This window comes from Meriones unguiculatus, chromosome 5 (genome assembly GCF_030254825.1).
Source record: "Meriones unguiculatus strain TT.TT164.6M chromosome 5, Bangor_MerUng_6.1, whole genome shotgun sequence".
NCBI classification, from domain to species: domain Eukaryota; kingdom Metazoa; phylum Chordata; class Mammalia; order Rodentia; family Muridae; genus Meriones; species Meriones unguiculatus.
In genome coordinates this window covers 30,127,137-30,151,603 of record NC_083353.1, presented here as the reverse complement: position 1 = coordinate 30,151,603, position 24,467 = coordinate 30,127,137, and the positions used below count along the sequence as shown (strand labels likewise).

Genomic DNA, 24,467 nt, shown 5'->3' with positions numbered 1-24,467 from the left:
TTTACCCTCAGGTAATGTCTATCTTTGTGACTGAGGTGTGTTTCTTGTATATAATAGATTGCTGGATTTTTGTTTACACATCCATTCTGTTAGTCTGTGTCTTTTTCTTAAGTCCATTGATATTGAGAGAGATTAATGACCAGTGGCTGTTAAATCCTTTGAATTTGATGTTGGCTGTGGTCATATGGTTGTGTGCTTGGTTGCTTTTTGTTTTACTGTAGTGGGGTTATTTATTTCCTGTGTTTTCTTGGATGTAGCTAGTTTTCTTGGGTTGTATTTTCCCTTCTAGTGTCTTCTGTAATGCTGGATTTGTTTGTAGGTATTGTTGAAATTTGATTTTGTCATTGAATATCTTGTTTTCTCCGTCTTTGAGGACTGAGAGTTTTGCTGGGTATAGTAGCCTGGGCTGACATCTGTGTTCTCTTAGGGTCTGCATGATATCCGTCCAGGCCCTTCTGGCTTTCATAGTCTCTGTTGAAAAGTCAGGTGTGATTCTAATGGGTTTGCCATTATATGTTACTCGGCCTTTTTCTCTTGCAGCTTTTAGTATTTTTTCTTTGTTCTGTATACTTACTGTTTTGATTATTATGTGGCGGGAGGATTTTCTTTTCTGGTCTACTTTATTGGGTGTTCTATAGGCCTCTTGTATTCTTATTGGCCTCTCCTTTAAGTTGGAGAAATTTTCTTCAATGATTTTGTTGAAGATATTTTCTGAGCCTTGGTACAGGGAATCTTCTTTTTCCTCTATTCCTATTATTCTTAGGTTTTGTGTTTTCATGTTGTCCTGAATTTCTTGGACGGTCTGTGTCAGGAATTTTTTAGATTTAACATTTTCTTTGACAGATGCATCTATTTCTTCCATTGTATCTTCCACACCTGAGATTCTTTCTTCCATTTCTTGTAGCCTATTGGTTATGCTAACCTCTGTAGTTCCTGCTTTCTTCCCTAAGTTCTTTCTCTCCACAATTTCTTCCATTTGTGTTTTTTTTAATTTTTCCAATTCTATCTTCAGGTCTTGAGCTATTTTGTTGGTTTCCTTCCCCTGTCTGACTGTATTTCATGTTTTTCTGTCAATTCCTTCAGCTGTTTGTTTGAGCAATCCACTGTTTCTTTTATTTCATTCAGTGTTTTAAGCATTTCCTCTCTAAAGGCCACAGACTGTTTGGCTGCAGCTTCCTCTATTTCTTTTCGTATTTTATTTGTTTCCTCTGTTATCTTCCTCATGAGCATAGATGTTAGGTCATCTCCTTGAATTTCAATTATGCTGGGGTGTCTAGGGCTATTTGCCCCTGGATAACTGGGTTCTGGAGATGCCATATTGCTCTGTCTTTTGTTGGTTGAACTTTTACGCTGTCCTCTACCCATTGGGCTATCTTAGTTGTTTGAACTTCGTTTCTGGTTGTTCTTGGAGTCTTTTAGTGGAGAGAATCCCTTTGGCAGGAAGATGTTTTTTTCCTGAAGGAAGCCTTCTCAGCTTTTTGGGTATAGTCACTGGATGGCCGGTGTTTTTCAGGAGTTGCTACAGCTTATCTCAGGCATAGAGACCTGGGTGGTAACTGTGGTCCGGATTAGTCAAGAGGGCTCTCCTCTCACTGGGAGAAGTCCTGGAGACAGCTGCCCTCCTTCTGGGTTTCTTGCTGTAAATTTAGTGATCAGCTGCTGTAACCTGTGTGTCCCGTGGTTTGGTCAGTTTTGTTAGGGATAACTGGTTGCCCCTTGAAGCGGTATCTGGGGGTTGATCTCAGGGTTCCTGGTCTTTTGTAGGTCTGAGGTTGGGGCTCTGTGCCCCAGAACCCAAGAGGTAATCTGTGGCGGGTGAGTACTGCTCTCCTGGTAACAGCAGGTTATCTGGGGTACAGCAGTTCCCTGGGTTGGGCCAGTGTGTGGGACCTTTTCCGAGGATATACTGGGTTGCCTAAGTCCGTCCCCTTTGCTTTGTTCTTTGTTCCTTGTGAGGGTTTTTCCAGACAGTGACTCTAAGACTCTGGTGTCTTGGGGCACACAGTTCTGTCTGTAAGGAGTAGTTGGTACAAAGCAGGACTCTGGGCTGGCGGAGCATTCGTCTGCCTGCTATTCTGCGGGGGCTGGGTTCCCAATATCTCTGTGCTCCCTGCTTGGGCCCGGATCTGTGATGGCTGGGCGTACTTACCTGTTTGCGATCTGCAGTCTGTTAGACTTTCCCTAGGCACAGCCTAGGTGACCCCAGCAGCACGGTTTCTTCCTTCCCTGTGGGTCCCTCTCCGGACATGGGTTCCCAGTCCCTGTTGCACTGGGGCAAGCAGCTCGTCTGTACTGGTGAGCTGGGCGCACAGCTCTCAGAGCTGCGGGCACTGATGTTTTATTAATTACAATTTATTCACTTTGTATCTCAGCTGTAGCCTCCCCCTTTGTCCCCTCCCAGTTCCAGCCTGCCTCCCTTTTCTACTCCCACACTCCTCCCCCAGTCCACTCCTCCTGTTCCCTCTGACCTAGCTAGCCTGTCAGGTCTCCTCAGGACTGGCTGCACTGTCTTCCTCTATGGCCTGGTAAAGCTAATCCCCCTTCAGGAGGAGGTAATCAAAGAGCCAGCCACTGAGTTCATGTCAGAGACAGTCCCTGTTCCCATTGCTAGTGAACCTACTTGGACAATGAGCTGTCATGGGCTACATCTGTGCAGGGGTTCTAGGCTATCTCCATGCATGGTTCTTGGTTGGAATATCAGTCTCAGAAGAGATCCCTGTGCCCAGATTTTTTTGGTTCTGTTGCTCTCCTTGAGGAGCTCCTGTCCCCTCCAGGTCTTTCTATTTCCCCCTTTGGAAATCAATCTGGCACTTTCTCAGACAATTAGAAATAGTGCTTCTATATAGATCCAGCTATACCATCACTAGGCATATACCCAAAATATGCTCACGTATACAACAAGGACACTTTCTCAACCATGTTCATAGCAGCTTTATTTGTAATAGGCAGAAGCTGGAAACAACCCAGATACCCCTCAACTCAGGAATGGATAGAGAAATTGTGGTACATTTTCACAATGGAATACTACTCAGCAATTAAAAACAAGGAAATCATGAAATTTGCAGGCAAATGGTGAGAACTAGAAAAGATCATCCTGAGTAGGTATCCCCGAAGCAGAAAGACATACATGGTATATACTCACTTATAAGATAAGCAAGAAGGAGGACTCTGGGTCAGATGATCAATCTTCATTCAGAAAGGCAAAAGGGATGGACGTCATTCGAGGAGAAAACGGGGAACAGAAATGGAGCCTACCACAGAGGGCCTCTGAAAGACTCTACCCAGCAGGTTATCAAAGCAGATGCTGAGACTCATAGCCAAACTTTGGGCAGAGTGCAGGGAATCTTACATACAATATATATTGATCATATTCTTTCTACTCCAACTTCTCCCAGATTCTACTCACTTCCTACACATGCAGCTTCATGTTTTCTTTTTGTCTCTCAAAAAACAAAAATGAAAGCAAAACAGAAATGAAAAGAAAACAAATGAACAAACAAAAAAACCCATCAAGACAAAAAAATAGCAAAACAAAATGAAACAAAATTGCTCCTTCCAACCCCACATAAAAGCAGTCCATTTTGGGGTTGGTCAACTGCTACCATTCATGGGGCCTGCCATGGAGTGTGGCTGGTATATCCAGTGTCACTTTATTAGAGAAAACTAAATTTTCCTGTTCTTAGCAGGTATCAGTTACAAATAGCTTCATGGTTATGGGTGGGACTTTGTGTCTCCCTCTCTGTCTCACTGCTGGAACTCTTCTGGTTTGAGCCTGTGTAGGTCCTGTACATGCTGCTGTAGTCTCTGTGTGTTCATGTGCCCCTCAGTCCTGTGGTGTTTGGAACATGTGGTTTCCTTGGAGGCAATCACCCAACTGCCACCACTGGACCTTAAAATTTTTGAAATAATTTCAAGTAATAATATCAAGAGGGAAAAAAGGGGTATAAAGGGAATGCTGGTGCAGTGGCACATGCCTTTAATTCCAGCACTTGAGGGATAGAAGCAGGAAGATCTCTGCGAGTTCAAGGCCAGCCTGGTCTACATGGCGAGTACCAGATCATCCAGGGCTGCTTAGTGAAAACCTCTCTCAAAACAAAAGCAAAACAGCCCTCTCATCTCCCTGGAACAAAACAAAACACAACACAATATAACACAACAAAATAGAACCTGTAAGGAGGCTGAGGCTGATAATTCAAATTAGAGTTACAGGGCTGGAGAGATGGTTCAGCTGTTTAAGAGAATTTTCTGTTCCTGCAGGGGAGACTGATTCAGTTCCCAGTACCAACAACAGTTTGTTATCAACTGCCAGGGTAATTCTTTGACATATTCTGGTCATGCAGGAACGAGAATGCACATGATATATGTATATGCAGGGACTTATACACACGCACACATTTAAAAAAATAAATCATTAAAAAAGTGAATAGTGCACTTACCAGTTCAACAAAAGCAAGTCCTCCATAGCTATGAGCAACAAAAAACACATTCTCAGCAGCAGACTGGGCTATGAAATGGTCCCAAACATAGATTGTGTGTTCTTCAGGAGAACCATTTTCCTATAAAGAAAACAAATGCATATTACATACTATATCTAGTGATTATCACAGTAATCAGTTAAATTATATGCTTACATACACAGCATAAGAACAAGATGGTTAGAGAACATTCAAAGAAATAACAAAACAAAAGAACCCTATTGAATATTTAAATTAGAGAATAAATAAGTATTAACACTATTAGTAAATTACTGCTAAGCTTAATTGCAAATATGATCTTTGGAAACAATTTATTAAAATAATTGTCTTTTTAAGGAAAACAATCAAGGTATACCTGAGACATTAAGATTTTCTTGAATATATTAGAATTATATAATAAAACATTATGGTGGATTTTGATAAAACAATATAACTAAAATATTTAAGCTACATTCATCTATATATGTTAAAGTATTTAAATTACATATGTATGTATTAGGTTATTTGGTTATGAGATTTTAAGTAGTAAACTGAAAATATAGAGAAAATTAATGACTATCTTCTTGCCTCCATCTCCATGTGTGAGGATTACAGGCATTAGTTAACAGGCCTCCCTCCACCTCAGAAATTTTATAATTAAGCTGTTTCCTAATGTCTATCACCATTCCACATTTCTTTCCAGAGCCACAAAGGTGCTGGTCACTAATAATTTCTTTCTGGATGCTACAGACAAGACAATTCAACTACCCCAAGCCTTCTAAAAACTTTCTGTCTACATCTGTTTGTGTTCCTCACATTCAGCTGAAACTTGAACATCAGCTTTTACAACTCTTTCCCTTAAATTCCTCCTAGAACTAGTCACATCAGTCCTGATGATCCTGCCCCTGATTGTGTCAGACTCTAGGTACTCCTCTTTCATTTCCTCTGGATGAGCTCAATGTATACCAACAACAGCTGATAACAAAGCAACAAAAATCAGAGACGTCACGTGGTGATTATTGGTGGTTCTTTAGTAATGGGATCACATAACCTGAGGTACTGGGCCTCCTGGCAACATCTGGGCAGAGATCACCAAATGTTGATGAACAGCAAATGAGAAGGACTGCTTCAAACAGGCTTAAGAGTAAAGAATGATAGCAAGAACACTGACAGGAGTCCAAGGAACAGAAAAATGTGCTATCAGAAGAGTTGAAGTAGTGTGAGACTGAGTGGCTCCAAGGAGAGGGCTAACTGACAGAAACAGCTGACCTTGAATAGTGAAAGAATGTTCAGTGGATACATGAATTCCTTTTTCCAAGTACTGGCAGTATACAATTAAATAGCTTCAATAATCAAAGTACTGTATATTTTTGTTTTGTTGATTAAATTTGTCCTTTGACAATCACACACACACACATACACACACAGAGCATTCTGTACTCTCATATCCTCTTATCTCTCTCTCTCACCCCTAATCCCCTCCACTTCCTAAAGTTCCTTTCCCACTTCCATGCCTTTTTGTTTTATTTTGTGATGCATTAATTTTAAAAAGGACCATCTGTGAGGTGATGAGTGTGGAACTATTCCTCGGAACCTGATAGGCTCACTTAGTACACAAGTGAAGATAATAACTGTCCCTACCCCAGTATCCAACAGCAGCAAATAATTCAGCAGGGAGGGATGGGATCCCAGGACCCTTGCCCTAATCCACTACTGCCTGTTGAAACACCCAGTTTAATGTAGCATTGCATTCCAGCATTTGCTAGATACAGTTTCAATGGCCATGTCATCCCCTGAAGAGAGCAACCATTCTCCTTACCCTCTGGCTCTTATATTCATTTCACTCCCTTTTATACAATGTTCCCAGGGCCTTAGAGAACTCTAAACCATTATTTATTCTAAGCATCTTGAGAAATTAACAAAGTTTTCTTTAATATTCAGACATATTTTTTTTAATTTGCAAGAAGGAGATAAACCTTTGCCCTAAAATGCTTGACTTTCCTTTATAACTATGTTAGAAGATTTTAAAAAAAAACTTAGACTTTTGTTTGTTTACTTATTTATAACTCCATCATTTAAGGATTTAGAGAATTCTGTGAACTTTTTGTAGGCTTCTACAACTGTTATATATGAAAATAATACAAAGGACAATGTTCTAAAAATGTAATTATGAAATATTATATTAGTGACATGATAAGCTAAAACCTTACCTTTATAAATGAGATGATGCTGCATCAAGCAAAATAGCCTTTTTCTGACCTACTGCCTATAGTGTGGCAATAATATTATATATTTATGAACTATAATTCAGAGAACATGTTACTGTACATTTTGAAACTAAATTGATTTTAATGAGAAAGATTTCATAATACAGAAATACAAATCAAATCAATTTCATAAGTTTGTTCATGAATTTATCTATTAAGCTTCATTTTGTACTGTGTAACTTGTGGGGAACGAAAGGCACGAAAGTGCCAGTCTATCAGCTGGAGTTTGCAGGCAGCAGAAAGCTCAGGCCCTACACTGGGTAAGCCTGCTGAGCAGAGAACACAGGCTGACTTCCCTGCATTCCTTCCCTCTGGCCATCATCAACTGCTAAATGACAAAAAGAAGTGATTCAGTAACCAAAGCCTTATCAACCAGGCCAGATTCTACCCAACCTGAGAACTGTGAGGTCTGCATTTGTGATGGAATACCTGAGCTGATAACACATAGAATTATTGAAACAACATTTGCATATTTGTGTAATTGTTTTCTAAGGTTAATTAGCTCCTGTAATGCATTTTGCCCTTTGAGACTGCTTACAGTGACAGGTTCACATATTTTCTGAACCACTGCCAAATTAGACAGATTTTTCTTCAGCTAACCTGTTGCTACAAAGTTATAAAAATGAGTGATCCTATAATACACACTTTATACTTATACTTCATTTAGAAAAGGCAAGATAAAATGCAATAAATAGAAGTTTAAGAATTACCATTTTAAAAGTCAAAATATAAAGGCATTACACACTGAAGAGTAACTATTAACAATAATCCAAAAAGTGAAGGACCTTAAATACAAAGGCACAAGAACTTTATTTATGTAAATCCTACATGCTGGGGCCACTTGAAAAAATACCTTAGATATTAAAAAAGTTTATTTTCTGAAAATTCAATGTGTCTGCTCTTCTTTAAATAACTTTGTAACCTTAGACACTGAAGATAACTTAAAACATTATTTTCTACCGTGTATTCATCTAGGACAAAACACAAGGCTAAGTAAAAGAAACCGGAACAAAAGAGTCAATGCAGTATATTCTAACTGATTGGAAATACTAATAAGACTGAAACAATAGCATTAAAATGAAAATCAGTATCCAAAGGAGTCAGCACATAGAAGAAAGGAATGGTTGCAAAGTGTCTTAAGAAAAAAACATTTTGGGTGATGAAAATGTTTTTTGTCTGTTGCCATGACTATGGTGATGTTTACAACAATGACATAAATGTATCAAGCAAACTCAGCAATGTAAAAACCATAATTTGTTACTGATAACTGGCTACATATTTTTGTAAGTTTTATTAAAACATGGCCACAAATTCATGCTTAGGTATTAGCTATAGTTGCATTCACCCTTCACCTTGTAACACCCCTCCCAAATAAAGCAACAAAACACCAAACCAAACAAAAAACGAACAAAAACCATCTTATTGTGTGAGCTGAAGTATACCCTTTTGTCCACACATCTCCACTTTCAAGCTCGCATTGCAATGAGTCATTGGTCTGGTTTTAGGCCTATGGCTTCTGCTACACTGTAAACACTGGATCCTCACTGGGAGCTCTCTCAGATATTCTGTTGTTGCCCTGTGTCACGGAGATCCTGCAGCTTTGGAAATGTTGGACTGGCCTGTTCATACACTCCAGCAGTTTATAGATGGAGTAGATGGTGTAGTGGGCCTACTCAAAGCCCCAGATCAGGGCTGGGTGGTAGCTGAGTTGGTCATCACACTATCTTACACCCACACCACCAGGATGAGATCTCCATCACTGTCCCAGCTAGCTCACCCAATGCTATAGCTGGAGAGGGGCAGAGCTGGCTTACCTATACCTTGTCACCAAAACCAGCTCTACTGTGCTATACAGCAAGATGGGGGCCCTCTTTCCTGAGCTATGTAGCTGATGAGAAGCAGGGCCTGCTTTCCTGCTCCCATGTCCTCGGGGCTGGTTCACCTGCCCCCACACCATCTCTACTAAGCTACCTAGTCAAGATGCTGGAGCCAGCCTGTGAGGGCAGGACCACCTCTCCTGATTTCATAACCCAAAGTGGTCATGGTTGGGAGGAGGGAGGGCATCGTACACTCACTCAGGCTACCTCATGGCAGATGAGGAGCAAGCACAGCTCTCCTGAGGCCACACCCTCAGTACAGGCTCACTAGCATCCCTACCATGATGGTCAGATCTACTGTGCTATGCAGGTGTGGTGCAGGGCCTGTTCTCCTGAGTGCTGCAGTCGGTGAGGGGTGGGAGCAGCTCTGCACAGCAATCCATACATCCAGAGAGCTTAAGTATAGAATAAGGGAATAGCAGGAAAGGATGGTTCTTCCTAGGAAGAGGAAATCACCGTATCTTGCTTTTGATTCTGTGGCATTGAAGTTGAGAATATAAAACAAGATATTCCAATGATAAAGTCAATTTTATCAAACCAAGGCGGTTAAGTACACCCATGAAAATACAGGAAATAAATAATCTCACACCAGCAAAACCAAAAGAAGGTAAGTATGTGTGGGTGTCTGTGCACATGTGCATGACCATGCATGCCTTGGTGATCACCCCCTACCACCACAGCCAAAATCAATGGCCAATGATGTTTCTCAAAATCAATGGACACACACACAAAAAAAAAACCAGACTAACAAAATTGATAAGAAAACAGGTTCCATCCCCTCTGCCACATTCAAGAAGCATACCTCAACATCAAAGATAGATATTACTTCAGAGCAAAAGGTTAGAAAAAGATTTTCCAAAGAAATGGACTTAGGAAGCAAGCTAGGATAGCCATTCTAATATCTAACAAATTATACTTCAAACAGAAATTAACCAAAAGATCCCCAGAAGGACAGTTCATACTTACTAAAGTTAAACACACCAGCATGATATTTCAATTTTCAACATCAATGCCACAAAATCAAGAGCAACCATGTTTATAAAAGAACATTACTAAAGCTTAAACCAAACATCAGTCCTCACACATTGGTAGCAGGAGACTTTAATACCCAACTTTTGCCAATGGATAGATCATCTACACAAAACTAAACAAATACTAAACCTAAGAGACATTATAAACTCAATGAAGTTCACATATCTACAAAACATGTCACCCAAACACAAAAGAATATAACTCCTCAGCACCTCAAGGCACTTTCTCTAAAATGGACAAAACTAAACAAATACTAAACCTAAGAGACATTATAAACTCAATGAAGTTCACATATCTACAAAACATGTCGCCCAAACACAAAAGAATATAACTCCTCAGCACCTCAAGGCACTTTCTCTAAAACGGACCACATACTCCATCACACAGCAGGGTCCCAGTCACCCAGTCGCCAGCAAGGTGGAACCACAGGCCTGTGCCTGCTTGCTGTACTTGCCATCCCAGACAGACCTGCAGACCCCAAAACACCACAGTCTTGGGGAAAACATCGGTTCCAACCCTCAGGATACCCAGTTCCAGAAAAGTTTCTGGGTTCCCACAGGCACTAAGCTCTGGACTTTTACTACACTCGAGTCCAGTGCTTACCTGCCACTGATTACGGCTAGGGTACTAGGGTACATCACTTTAACAACAGACCTACAAAAGCCTGAGAGCCATTGGAACAGCCCTCAAATACTGCTCCAAGGTGTAACCAGTTATCTCTAGCTAACCACGGGACTCTGTGGTTCTTCACCAGGGCTGTGCCCAGCAAATACAGCTTAACAGCAGCAGCAGCAGCAGCAGGAGCAGGGAAGCCATCTCCAGGACTTCTGATGAGAGAAGAGCCTTCCTGAACATCACAGTAACCACATAGGTCCATATACCTGAGGTGAACTGCGACAATTCCTGAGAAGCACCAACATTCAGTTGACCATACTCAAAAACCTGAGGAGATCTCCTTCAGAACCCTGCCAAGAGGATTCTCCCACCCCAGGACTCCAGCAGTCACCAGAAATTAACAGACAACACCTGAGATGGACAGATGGGTAGAGGCCAGCATAAAAACATAACCAACAAAAGGTGAAGCAGTATGGCTATCCCCAGAACCCAGGTATCCAGGCACTCTGGCAAGTACCCGAGGACACACTAACATAAGTGAAATTCCAGAAGATGACCTTACATCTATGCTTAAGAAGAGGTTAATGGGGGAAAGAAATAAAATGTGTAAAGAATTAGAGGAAGATAAAACCAAACAGATGATGACCATCCATAAAGAAATACAAGAAAATGCAGCCAAACAACTGGTGGCTTTTAGAGAGGAAATGATTAAATCACTGAGAGAAATAAAAGAAACAGAGGAATGTTCAAACAAACAGATGAAGGAATTGAAGGAAAAAAAAAAACCAGGAAAATACAGTCAGACAGGTGAAGGAAATCAACAAAATGGATTAAGATCGAAAGAAAGAATTGGAAAAATTGAAGAAAACACAAATGGGGGAAATCAGGGAGAGAGAGAACTTAGGAAAGAAAATAGGAACTACAGAAGTAAGCAAAACCAACAGACTACTAGAGATAGAAGAAAGAATCTCAGGTATGAAGAAATCGATGTATCTGTCAAAGAAAATGTTAAATCTAAAAATTTCCTGACATAAACCATCAAGAACTCCAAGAAAACATGAAAAGACAAAAACCTAAGAATAATAGGAATAGTGGAAAAAGAAGGATCCCATCTCCAAGGCCAAGAAAATATTTTTAACAAAATCAAAGAAGAAAATTTCCCCAATTAAAAGGAGAGGCCTATAAGCATACAAGAGTCCTACAGAACAACTAATAAATTAGACCAGAAAAGAAAATTCTCCTGGCACATAATAATCAAAACATTAAATATATAGAACAAAGAAAAAAATACTAAAAAGAATACTAAAAAAAATATTAAAAGCTGCAAGGGATAAAGGCCAAGTAACCCATCAGAATAATACCTGACTTCTCAACAGAGACTATGAAAGCCAGACGGGCCTGGACAGATATCATGCAGACCCTAAGAGAAGGCAGTAGTCAGCTCAGGCTACTATACCCAGCTCTCAGTCCTCATAGATGGTGAAAACAAGATTTTCAATGACAAAAAGAAATTCAAACATTATGTACCCACAAATCCAGCATTACAGAAGATACTAGAAGGAAAAACACAACCCAGGAAAACTAACTACATTCAGGAAAAGATAGGAAAGAAATAACCTCACTACAGAAAAACTAAAAGTAGTCAAGCACACAAACACACTACTACAATCAACACCAAAATCAAAGCATTTAACAGCCACTGGTCACCAATCTCCCTCAATATCAACAGAATCAACTCCCCAATAAAAAGACACAGAATAACAAAAGGAATACATAAACAAGATCCAACAATCTTATATGTCTTTCATATAAGAAACACATATAAGTCACAAAGATAGACATTACCTGAGACTAAAAGGCTGGAAGACGGTTTTCCAAGCAAATGGACCCAAGAAGAAAGCATGAGTAGCTATTTTAATATCTAATAAAATAGATTTTTAACCAAAATTTATCAAAAGAGTTGAGGAAGGTCATTTCATACATATTAAAGGAAAATTCCACCAAGAAAGCATCACAATTCTAAAAATCTATGCCCCAAATATAAGAGCACCCATATTTGTAAAAGAAACATTAATAAAATTTAAACCACACATACATTAATAGTGGGAGACTTCAACACTCCATTCTCAACAAAGGACAGGCCAACAAAACAGAAATTAAAGAAACAATGACTCTGACATAGGTAATGAATCAAATGAACCTAACAGACATCTATAGAACCTTTCACCCAAACACAAAAGAATTTACCTTCTTCTCAGCACCTCATGGAACCTTCTCTAAAATAGACCATATAGTTGGTCACAAACCAAGCCTCAACAGATACAAGAAGAATGAAATAATCCCTTGTTTCTATCTGACCATCATGGACTAAAGCTTGACCTCAACTACAACAGAAATAACAAAAAGCATACACATACATGGAAACTGAACAACTCGCTACTAAATGACTGCTGGGTCAGGGAAGAAATAAAGAAAGAAATTAAAGTCTTCCTAGAAATCAATGAAAATGAAGACACAACATACCCAAACTTGTGGGACACAATGAAGGCAGTGCTAAGAGGAAAGTTCATAGCACTAAGTGCCTTCAAGAAGAAATTTGAGACAGCGCATTCAAGCAACTTAATGGCTCACTTAAAAACCCTAGAAAAAGAAGCAGACACACCAAAAAAGAGTAGACGGCTGGAAATAATCAAACTCAGGGCAGAAATCAACAAACTAGAAAAAAATAAAACTATTCGAAGAATAAATGAAACCAAGAGCTGGTTCTTTGAGAAAATTAACTAACTAGATAAGCCGTTAGCCAAACTAACTAAAAAGCAGAGAGACACCATCCAAATCAACAAAATCAGAAATGAAAAGTGTGATATAACAACAGACACTAAGGAAATCAAAGCAGTCATTAGTCTTACTTCAAAAGCCTGTATGCCACAAAATTGGAAAATCTAAATGAAATGGACACTTTTCTTGATAGATTTCACTTATCAAAACTGAATCAAGACCAGGTAAATCAGTTAAAAAGTCGTATATCCCCTAAGGAAATAGAAGCTGTCATCAAAATACTCCCATATAAAAAAAGTCCAGGGCCAGATGGTTTCAGCGAAGAATTCTACCAGACCTTCAAAGAAGAGCTAACACCAATACTCTTCAGACTTTTCCACAAAATAGAAACAAAAAGAACATTACCAAACTCATTCTATGTAGCCACAAAAAAAGAGAACTTCAGGCCTATCTCCCTTATGAACATTGATGCAAAAATACTCAATAAAATACTTGCAAACCGAACACAAGAACACATCAAAGTTATCATCCACTATGACCAAATAGGCTTCATCCCAGGTATGCAAGGGTGGTTCAATACAGAAATCCATCAATGTGTTCCACCATATAAACAAACTAAAAGAAAAAAAAAAACAACACATGATAATCTCCTTAGATGCTGAAAAAAGCATTTGACAAAATCCAACATCCATTCATGTTTAAAGTATTGAAGAGATCAGGGAAACAAGGCACATACCTTAATATAGTAAAGGCAATAGACAGCAAGCCTATACCCAATATCAAACTAAATGGAGAGAAACTTAAAGCAATCCCACTGAAATCAGGGACAAGGCAATGCTGCCCACTCTCCATATCTCTTCAACATAGATCTTGAAATCCTTACTAGAGCAATAAGACATTTAACAGAGACCAAGAGGATACAAATTAGAAAGGAAGAAATCAAAGTACCACTATTTGCAGATGATATGAGAGTATACATGAATGACCCCAAAATTCTACCAGTGAACTCCTACAGCTGATAAACTCCTTCAGCAAAAGGGCTGGATACAAAATTAACTCAAAAAAATCAGTAGCCCTCCTGTATACAAAAGATAAAAGGGTTGAGAAAGAAATTAGGGAAACAACGCCCTTCAAAATAGCCACAAAGGACATAAAGTACCTTGGTGTGACTCTAACCAAGCAAGTCAAAGTCTTGTATAAAAAAATTTCTAGTCTCTAAAAAAAGAAATAAAAGAAGATATCAGAAGATGGAAAGATGTCCCATGCTCATGGCTTGGCAGAATTAACATAGTAAAAATGGCCATTTTACCAAAAGCAATGTACAGATTCAATCCAAGTCTCATCAAATTACCAACACAATTCTTTATAGACCTGGAAAGAAAAATTCTCAACTTCATATGGAATAACAAGAAACCCAGAATTGATAAAACAATCCTCTATAATAAAAGATCTTCTGGAAGAATCTCTATCCCTGATCTCAGCTGTACAATGGAGCAACAGTTATAAAAACTGCATGGTACTGGCATGGAAGCAGAATGGTGGATCAATAGAATCAGATAGAAGACCCAGAAAAAACCCCACAAACTTATGGACACCTGATTTTTGAAAAAGATGCCAAAACCATACAATGGAAAAAAAGATAGCATCTTCAACAAATGGTGCTTGTCTAACTGGATGTCTACATGTAGAAAAATGCAAATAGATCCGTACTTATCACCCTGCACAAAACTAAAGTCCAAGTGGATCAAAGACCTCAACATACAACATTAAATAGGTTGGAAGAAAAAGTGGGGGAAACCCTAGAACTCATATGTACAGGAGACAACTTCCTGAACAGAACACCAACAGCACAGGCTCTAAGATCAACAATCAATAAATGGGACCTCATGAAACTGAAAAGCTTCTGTAAAACAAAGGACACTGTTATCAAAACAAAATGACTGCGTACAGATTGGGAAAGGATCTTCACCAACCCTATATCTGAAAAAGGGCTAATATCTAGAATATATATAAAGAACTCAACAAGTAAAACCAAGAACTCAAGTAATCCAATTAAAAAATGGGTTACAAAGCAAAACAGAATTCTCACCAGAGGAACATCGAATGGCAGAGAAACACTTAAAGAAATGCTCAACATCATTAGCCAGCAGGGAAATGCAAATCAAAATGACCCTGAGATTTTTCCTTACACCCATCAGAATGGCTAAGATAAAAAACTCAAGTGAAAACACATGCTGGAAAGGATGTGGAGAAAGGGGAACCCTCCTCCACTGCTGGTAGGAATGTAAACTTGTACCACCACTCTGAAAAGCAATCTGGTGCTTTCTCAGACAACTAGGAATAGGGCTTCCTCAAGATCCAACCTAGGCATATATCCAAAAGACACTCAAGTATACAAAAAGGACATTTGCTCAACCATGTTTGTAGCAGCTTCATTTGTAATAGCCAGAAGCTGGAAACAGCCCAGATGCCCCTCAGTTGAGGAATGGATACAGATTCTTCTGTTGAAAATTCGCTCTTTAGTTCTGCACCCCATTTTTTTAAATTTTAATTTTATTCATAATTATACTTTATTTATTTTGTATCCCCCCTCTAGTTCCCTCTTTCCTCCCCTCCCAATCCTTCCCTTCCTTCTTCTTCTCCAAGCATGCCCCTCCCCAAGTCCATGGGTACAATAGGGTTTCTTTTTGTTCCTTTTGATCCTAGTCTGTTAGGTCTCATCAGGAATGGCTGCATTGTCTTTCTCTGTGGCCTGGTAAGCCTGCTCCCCTCTCTGGGGGAGGTGATCAAAGAGTGGGCTAATCAGTTCATGTCAGAAGCAGTCCCTGTTCCCATTACTATGGAAGCCACTTGGACACTGAAATGCCATGGGCTACATCTGTGCAGGGGTTCTGGGTTATCTCCCTGCATGGTACTTGGTTGGAATATGAGTCTCTGGAAAGACCCCTGTGCTCAAATTTTTTGGTTCTGTTGCTCTCCTTGTGGACCTCCTGTCCTCTCCAGATCTTACTATTTCCCACTTCTTTCATAAGATTCCCTGCATTCTGCCCAAAGTTGGGCCATAAGTCTCAGCATCTGCTTTGATGGTCTGCAGGGCAGAGCCTTTCAGAGGCCCTCTGTGGCAGGTTCTTAACTTGTTTCCTGTTTTCTTCTTCTTCTGATGTCCATCCTCTTTGCCTTTCAGGATGGGGATTGAACATTTTAGTAAGGGTCCTCCCTCTTGATTAGTTTCTTTATATGTACAGATTTTAGTAGGTTTATCCTATATTAAATGTCTATATGAGTGAGTATGTACTGTGTGTGTCCTTCTTCTGGGACAGCTCACTCAGGATGATCCTTTCCAGGTCCCACCATTTACCTGCAAATTTCATGATTTTCTTGTTTTTTATTGCTGAGTAATATTCCATTTTGTAGATGTACCACAATTTCTGTATCCATTCTTCAGTTGAGGGGCATCTGGGTTGTTTCCAGCTTCTGGCTATTACAAATAAAGCTGCTATAAACATGGTTGAGCAAATGGCCTTATTGTGTACTTGAGCCTCTCTTGGATATGTGCCTAGGAGTGGTATGGCTGGATCTTGAGCAAGCCCTATTCCTAGTTGTCTGAGAAAGTGCCAGATTGATTTCCAGAGTGGTTGTACAAGTTTACATTCCTACCAGCAGTGGAGGAGGGTTCCCCTTTCTCCACAACCTCTCCAACATGTGTTGTCACTTGAGTTTTTGATGTTGTCCTCTTCCCCACTTTTTCTTCTAAACAATTTAATGTGTCTGGTTTTATGGTGAGGTCTTTGATCCACTTGGATTTTACTTTTGTGCAGGGTGATATGCATGAATCTATATACATTTTTCTACATGTAGACATCCAGTTAGACAAGCACCATTTGTTGAAGATGATATCTTTTTTCCATTGAAACTAATCTAGAGGGAGAATTCTAGCTAAAATGCTCAATCCCCATCCTGAAAGGCAAAGAGGATGGACATCAGAAGAAGAAGAAGAAAACAGGAAACAAGCATGGAGATAACCTAGAACCCCTGAACAGATGTAGCCCATGGCATTTCATTGTCCAAGTGGCTTCCATAGTAATGGGAAAAGGGACTGCTTCTGACATGAACTGATTGGCCTGCTCTTTGATCACCTCCCCCTCAGGGTGGAGCAGCCTTACCAGGCCACAGAGGATGACAATACAGCCACTCCTGATGAGATCTGATAGACTAAGATCAGAAGGAAGGAGAGGAGGACCTCCCCTATCAGTGGACTTGGGGCGGGGCATATGTGAAGAAGGGGGAGAAAAGGTGGGATTGGGAGGGGAGGAGGGAGGGGTTTGTGGGGAGATACAAAGTGAATAAAGTGTAATTAATAAAAGTTAAAAAAAAAGTTAAGAAAAAAGTGGGGAAGAGCCTTGAACTCATTGGCAAAGGAGACAACTTCCTGAACAGAACCACCAACAGCACAGGCTCTAAGATCAACAATCAATAAATGGACCTCATGAAACTGAAAAGCTTCTGTAAAGCAAAGGACACTGTCATCAGAACAAAATGACAGCCTACAGACTGGAAAAGGATCTTCACCAACCCTGTATCTGACAGAGGGCTAATATCCAGTATATATAAAGAACTCAAGAAGTTAAAAAGCAACAAATCAAGTAATCCAATTAAAAAATGGGGAACAGAGCTAAACAGAGAATTCTCAACAGAACAATATCGAATGGCAGGGAAACACTTAAAGAAATGCTCAACATCATTAGCCATAAGGGAAATGCAAATCAAAACAACCCTGAGATTTCACCTTCCACCCATCAGAATGGCTAAGATGAAAACCTCAAGTGGCAATAGCCAGCAGCTGGAAACAACCCAGATGCCCCTCAACTGAAGAATGGATACAGAAATTGTGGTACATCTACAAAATGGAATATTACTCAGCAATGAAAACCAAGGAAATCATGAAATTTGCAGGTAAATGGTGAGAACTGGAAAAGATTATTCTGAGTGTGCTATCCCAGAAGCAGAAAGACACACAAGGTATATACTCACTCATATAGACATATAATATAGGATAAACCTACTAAAATCTGAGCCCCATTGTTTAAGAGATAGAATAGAGAGAGGTAATGCCTGAAGAGAGGGAACAAGGGGCAGCGTCAGACAGAGAGTTAAGAGGGTGGGAAAGCAGACCTGGGGAGAGAAAGAGCAAGAAGACAGAGGCCTGTAAAGAAAAGAGATACTGAGGGTGAGGACATCTATGTGACAAGCTGGAGACCTAAGTCAGGGTTGTTCCCTAAGAAGATATGAGGGGGAGTCAAGCAGTGACTCCTAGGAGCAGAGGCCATAGAGACTGAAGAGGACACCTTCTCACTAGAGAAAGGGTAACACCAACCCACCCACAAAAACTTCAATCCCAAATTCACCCTCCCTGCAAGATGTGAAGGGATAAAGAAAGTGCAGAGAACAGAGATTGAGGGAATGCCCAACTAAAGACCTACCCCATGTGAGAGTGCCAACCCCTGACAGTATGAATGTTAAGCTTGCAGAGCCTGTCAGAATTGTCTTCTCAAAGTCTACCCAAGAGGGCCTCAAAACATACTGAGACTCACAGACAAACATTGGGTGATTCTTAGGGAATCTTGTGGAAAAGAGGGAGGAAAGACAAAAGGACCAGGAGGTGACAGGAGCTCCACAAGAAGAATAACAGGGCCAACTAACCAGGTCCCAGAGGAGCTTGCTGAGACTGAAGCATCAACCAAGGCCTCCTACAAAGATGTAGCAGATGGACAGCTTAGCCTTCATGTGGGTCCTCTTGTAAAGGAAGTGAGGACTGCATTGGACAAGGACTCACTTGCCAGCTTTTTGATCACTTCCCCTAGGTGATCTGCCTTACCAGGCCACAGTGGAAGAGGACATGCTCAGTCCTGATGCAACTTGATGAACTGCAGTGGATGGGAAAGGGAGCTCCCCTTTTCTGAGGAATGGGCAAGGAGGAATGGGGAGGAAGGGAAGTTGGGACTGGCAGGGGGAGGAGGGAGGGGGCACAACAAGGATGTAAAGTGAATAATAAATAAAGAAAATTTAAAAAGATGTATCTTAAAAAATTTTTAAGGCAGATCTAAACAAAGAATTCTCAATAGAGGAATCTCAAATAGTTGAGAAGCATTTAAGATATGTTCAATACCTTTAGCCATCAAGGAAATGCAAATCAAAATGACTCTGAAATTCCATCTTACACCTGACAGAATAACTAACATCAAAACCACAAGTGATAGCTCATGCTAGCTAGAATACGAACATGGGGAACACTTCTCCATTGCTGGTAGAAATGCAAACTTGTACAGCCACTATGGAAATTAGTAATATTGGTTCCTCAGAAAATTGGGAATAGACTTCAAGACCCAGCTATTCTATTCCTGGTCATATAGCCAAAAGATGTTCCATCCTACCACAAAGATACTTGTTCAACTATGTTCATGGTGGCTTTATTCATAATATTCAGAAACTCAAAACAAACTAGATGTCTGTCAACCAAAGACTATAGAAAACGTGGAATATTTACACAATGGAGTATTTCTCATGTGTTAGATAAAATGACATCATGAAATTTACAGGCAAATGTGTGGAACCAAAAACAATCATGCTGCGTGAGGCAACCCACAGCCAGAAAGACAAATATGATATGTAGCTATTTATAAGTGGATATTACCTGTTAAGTAAAGGATAATCACACTACAATCCAGAGACCCAAAGAGGCTAAGTAATAAGGCAAGCTTGGATAGGGGACATGGATCTCCCTGGGAAGGGCAAATAGAATATTTTTGCTAGTGGACTGGGTGTTGATGGCCATGGGATCAGACAGGAAAGGGAAGGATGGAGGAGGTGAGTATAGGGAGAAATGACTGGAATGTGAGACATTTAAGGGGTAATGTGGAATCCTAGTGCAGTGGAAACCTGAATGTATTAGGTGACCCTAGTAATGATTCCTGGTAATGGAAGACCCTGAATCTGATATAGCCATCTTCTCTAACTAGGAGAGGTTTTTAGTGGTAAGACTGGAACATCAGTCATGCTCTACACCCAGCTACAAAACCTTTGACCCACACCTGTCCTGCGTACAACATGGTGGCTCAGAGATTCTGAGAGTGGCCAACCAGTCACTGATCTAACTCGATGCCCAAACCACAAGCGGGAGCCCATGCCTGAGACTGCCTGGATGGCCAGAAACCAAAAGCCCAGTAACTCATAGACCTAGGGCAGAACCAAACATGACTGACCCCTCCCCCACACACCTCCCACAAAAATCAATGAAATGATTCCTAATGATATTCTGCTATGTTGATAGATTGGTGCCTTGGCCAACTTTCACCAGCCCAGTCCCCTCCAGCAGCTGATAGGAACAGATGAAGAGACTCACACCCAAATTTTAGGTGGAGTTCAGGGAAGCCTATGAAGACGGGGTTGTAGAAGCTAAAAGGGTTGAGGATACCAGGAGAGCATGAACCACAGAATCAACTCAGCAGGGCTCATAGGGGCTCACAGATATTGAAACAACAACCAAGGAGACTGTATGGTTCTGCATACATGCTGTGGCTGGGCAGCTTGGTATTCTTGTGAACCTCCTAACAGTGGCAATGGGGTTGTCTCTGACTCTTTTGCCTGCTCTAAGGACTGTATTCCTCTTACTGGGTTGCCTTGTCTAGCCTTAATATGAGAGTTTATACCTAGCCTTCTTGTATCTTAATAAACTGTCTTAGCTTGATATTCTTAGGAGGCCTCCTCTTTTCTAAAGAGAAACAGAAAGGCAGTGGATAGGGGGGCAGAGAGTGGAGAGATGGGAAGCTGCCATAAGAATATATTGTGTGATAGAAGAATAACTTTTAAAAGAACTAAAAAGAGAGAAAAAAACCCCACAAAAACAATAAAAACAAAATAAGAGCAAAAAACAAATTTAATGATAGGTTGGAACTAGAGAGATGGCCTTAAGACTGACATTTCATGTACTTGCAACTATTACTGTTAGGTATCTGCACTCCAAATACAAGTTTATGGCTAGGTTTCCTTGTTTACCAGACAAATTGACTATGAATTCTCTATGAAGAAAATGGGTAAGCTACTTTCAGAGAATTCATGCTTTTAAAATTGTAGCAGATAATTTGTATCTACCAGACAATTACATATTCCTATGCATAACTTTTACTTTTCTATGTGCAATATCAACCTGCCTTGCAACTGCAAGAACTTGGATCAACCTCTGAGGTTTGGCACTGGATGTAGGATGTTAACCTGAGGGCACAGACATGGTGAAGCTCAGATCAGACAATCTCCCAAGACAGACGGAATAAGAAAACAAATCTTTCTAACCAAGTTAGCCATTTGTCTAGGCTGGGCCGTAAAGGAATCAGAAGCTGGTGGGGAGTGGGAGCAAGGCCAGATAGCTCCCCCTGGGTCTGAGACAGTTAGGCAAAGGGGGGAGAGCGAATTGCTGGGCGGGACACAGGCACCGCGCCCCCAGTTTCTTCGAGATATGACAACACGAATAGTTAGAAGGGGAAGGATGGAAATCATGTGAAGAGAGTATCATATAAAGAAATTACCAAAAACTGTAAAATACAAATTATTAAAAATAAAATGTACCAGCAGATTTGAAACATTAGAAATGTGTCTGTATTTATTTTTCCCTCAATTTTTATTGGTTGTTTGGGAATTTTATACAGTATATTTTGATAACATTCACTGTTCCTAATTCCTCCCACCCAGCATGTCAACCTGACCCCTCTTTTTTTTCTTTCTTTTCTTTCTTTCTTTTTTCTTTCCTCCCTCCCTCCCTCCCTTTCTTTTTCTTTCTTTCTTTCTTTCTTTCTTTCTTTCTTTCTTTCTTTCTTTCTACATGCGCAGTTAGCGCTGCCTAGGTATTCGTGTGTGTGTGTGTGTGTGTGTGTGTGTGTGTGTGTGTGTGTGTGTGGCCTTCACTGGTTCATGGCTGACCTATGAAGGCTCACACCCTTAAGAAGACTGACTCTCCTGCTCTGCTCTCCATAGCTATTAAATGCCAAAACTTCTATTCCTCGGTGTTAGCTCTCAAAGAAACCCGGGATAAATGGCCAACTGAGGTGCTTATTAACATATCAAATTGGACTTTGGTTGCCAGGCTCTCAGAGAGTACCTATTACAGTGATCTGGTTCTTTAGCACTTCTCATCCCCTCCCCCAACCCTAAACCTTTCCAAGCTCTGAGTTTTGCTTCCCTTTTCCCAGCTTCTCTTTTCCTATACATAACCTCAGCTGTATTGGCTAAGTACTTTCTTGGTTCTTGACTCTTGGTCTCTCTCTCTGGAACACTCTTTCTTCTCTCGCTCATGGACCGATTCTATCTACTGGCCAGTTCAGTCTGGATTTTTCTACATGCCTCTGGCTCTCCTTCATATCTCCAGTAAAAATCTTCTCCTCCACCATATGTGCCTTGTTATAATTTCTTAACATAATAAAAGCCATATACTGGAAAATTAAAGCTGAATCACTTTAACCAGAAAAACATCCAGCATTCCACTAAAACTGTTGGCCTCCAGGGGGACTGGCATGGAACTGCTGAGATAGAGTACGTTCAAACCCCAGAAATATATCACATTTAAGATTTATAATCTCCTATTCACTGTTGTCTCCCTCTTCCGATGTCCTTCTCATTTGCCTTTCTGTATGAAGATTGAGTAGCTTATCCAGGGTCCTCCTTCTTAAATACCTTCCTTATGTGTACAGATTTTAGTATGATTATCCTATATTATATGACTAATATCCACTTATAAGGGAGTATATACCATGTGTGTCTTTCTGCTTCTGGGATCGTCTAGGATACCTCACTCAGGATGCTCTTTTCTAGATCCCACCATTTGCCTGCAAAATTCCATGATTTCCTTGTTTTTTATTGTTGATTAGTATTCCATTGTGTATATGTACCACAATTTCTGTATCCATTCCTCAAGTGAGGGGCATCTGGGTTGTTTCTGGATTCTGACTATTACAAATAAAGCTTCTACAAACATGGTTGAGCAAATGTCCTTGTTGTATACTTGAGCATCTTTTGGATATATACCTAGGAGTGGTATAGCTGGGTCTTGAGGAAGCACTATTCCTAATTGTCTGAGAAAGCACCAGCATGATTTCCAAAGTGGTTGTACAAGTTTACATAACCACCAGCAATGGAGTAGGGTTCCCCTTTCTCCACATCCTCTCCAGCATGTGTTGTCACTAGAGTTTTTGATTTTAGCCATTCTGATGGGTGTAAGGTAAAATCTCAGGGTCATTTTGATTTGCACTTCCCTGATGGCTAATGATGTTGAACATTTCTTTAAGTGTTTCTCTGCCATTTGATGTTCCTCTATTGAGAATTCTCTGTTTAGTTCTGTTCCCCATTTTTTAATTGAATTACTTGATTTGTTGCTTTTTAACTTCTTGAGTTCTTTATATATACTGGATATTAGCCCTCTGTCAGATACAGGGTTGGTGAAGATCCTTTTCCAGTCTGTAGGCTGTCATTTTGTTCTGATGACAGTGTCCTTTGCTTTACAGAAGCTTTTCAGTTTCATGAGGTCCCATTTGTTGATTGTTGATCTTAGAGCCTATGCTGTTGATGTTCTGTTCAGGAAGTTGTCTCCTATGCCAATGAGTTCTAGGCTCTTCCCCACTTTTTCTTCTAACAGGTTTAGTGTGTCTGTTTTTATATTGAGGTCTTTGATCCACTTGGATTTTAGTTTTGTGCAGGGTAACAAATATGGATCTATTTCCATTTTCTACACAGAAGCCTATCACAGAGGGCCTCTGAAATATTGTACCCAGCAGGGTATCAAAAGATATCCTGATATTCAGAGCCAAACTTTGGGCAGAATGCAGGAAATCTTATGAAAGAAGCAGGATATAGAAAGACCTGGAGGAAACTAGGTCCAGATAGGTCATAGGCCCCAGAGGAGAACCTGCTACAATTATTCTGTTAAAAAGACATAGCATTAAATCAACTTTTTTGTTTAGTTGGTTTTGGTTTTTCAAAGACAGGGTTTCTCTGCGCTAGCAGTCCTGGAACTCTCTTTGTAGACCAGGCTGTTCTCAAACTCACAGAAATCCACCTGCCTCTATCTCCCAAGTGCTGGGATTACAGGCATGCAACACCATCAGCCGGACACTATTAAACCAACTTTTAATGGCTTATGATTATACTTCATAAATTAGTGCATTTCTCAACACTCATCAGAGAAGCTTTTTATTTGCAATAGATATGATTATCACAAAGACTGACAGCTAGTCAAAGTACAGAGAACAAAAGATTGCAGGATGCTCAGACGTAAAGAACATCATTCACACATATAGGAATGATATAGACGTCATATGTATGTATGTATGTATGTATGTATGTATGTATTCTGTGATGCTTTCCTCCCAAGGCTCAGGAATTATTGCGGAAGAGGGAGTAGA

The 24,467-nt window shown here is 40.2% G+C and overlaps 1 protein-coding gene across 3 annotated transcripts in view; it reads right to left on the bottom strand.

Annotated features, from left to right (window-relative positions):
- Arb2a (ARB2 cotranscriptional regulator A) overlaps positions 1–24,467 on the bottom strand; it is a 449,141-nt gene that overhangs the window by 190,923 nt on the left and 233,751 nt on the right. For all 3 annotated transcript variants that reach the window (XM_060383606.1, XM_060383605.1, XM_060383607.1), the window contains one exon: positions 4,437–4,556. In XM_060383606.1, the coding sequence (XP_060239589.1) occupies positions 4,437–4,556 (120 nt within the window). The remainder of the gene's footprint in view (positions 1–4,436; positions 4,557–24,467) is intronic.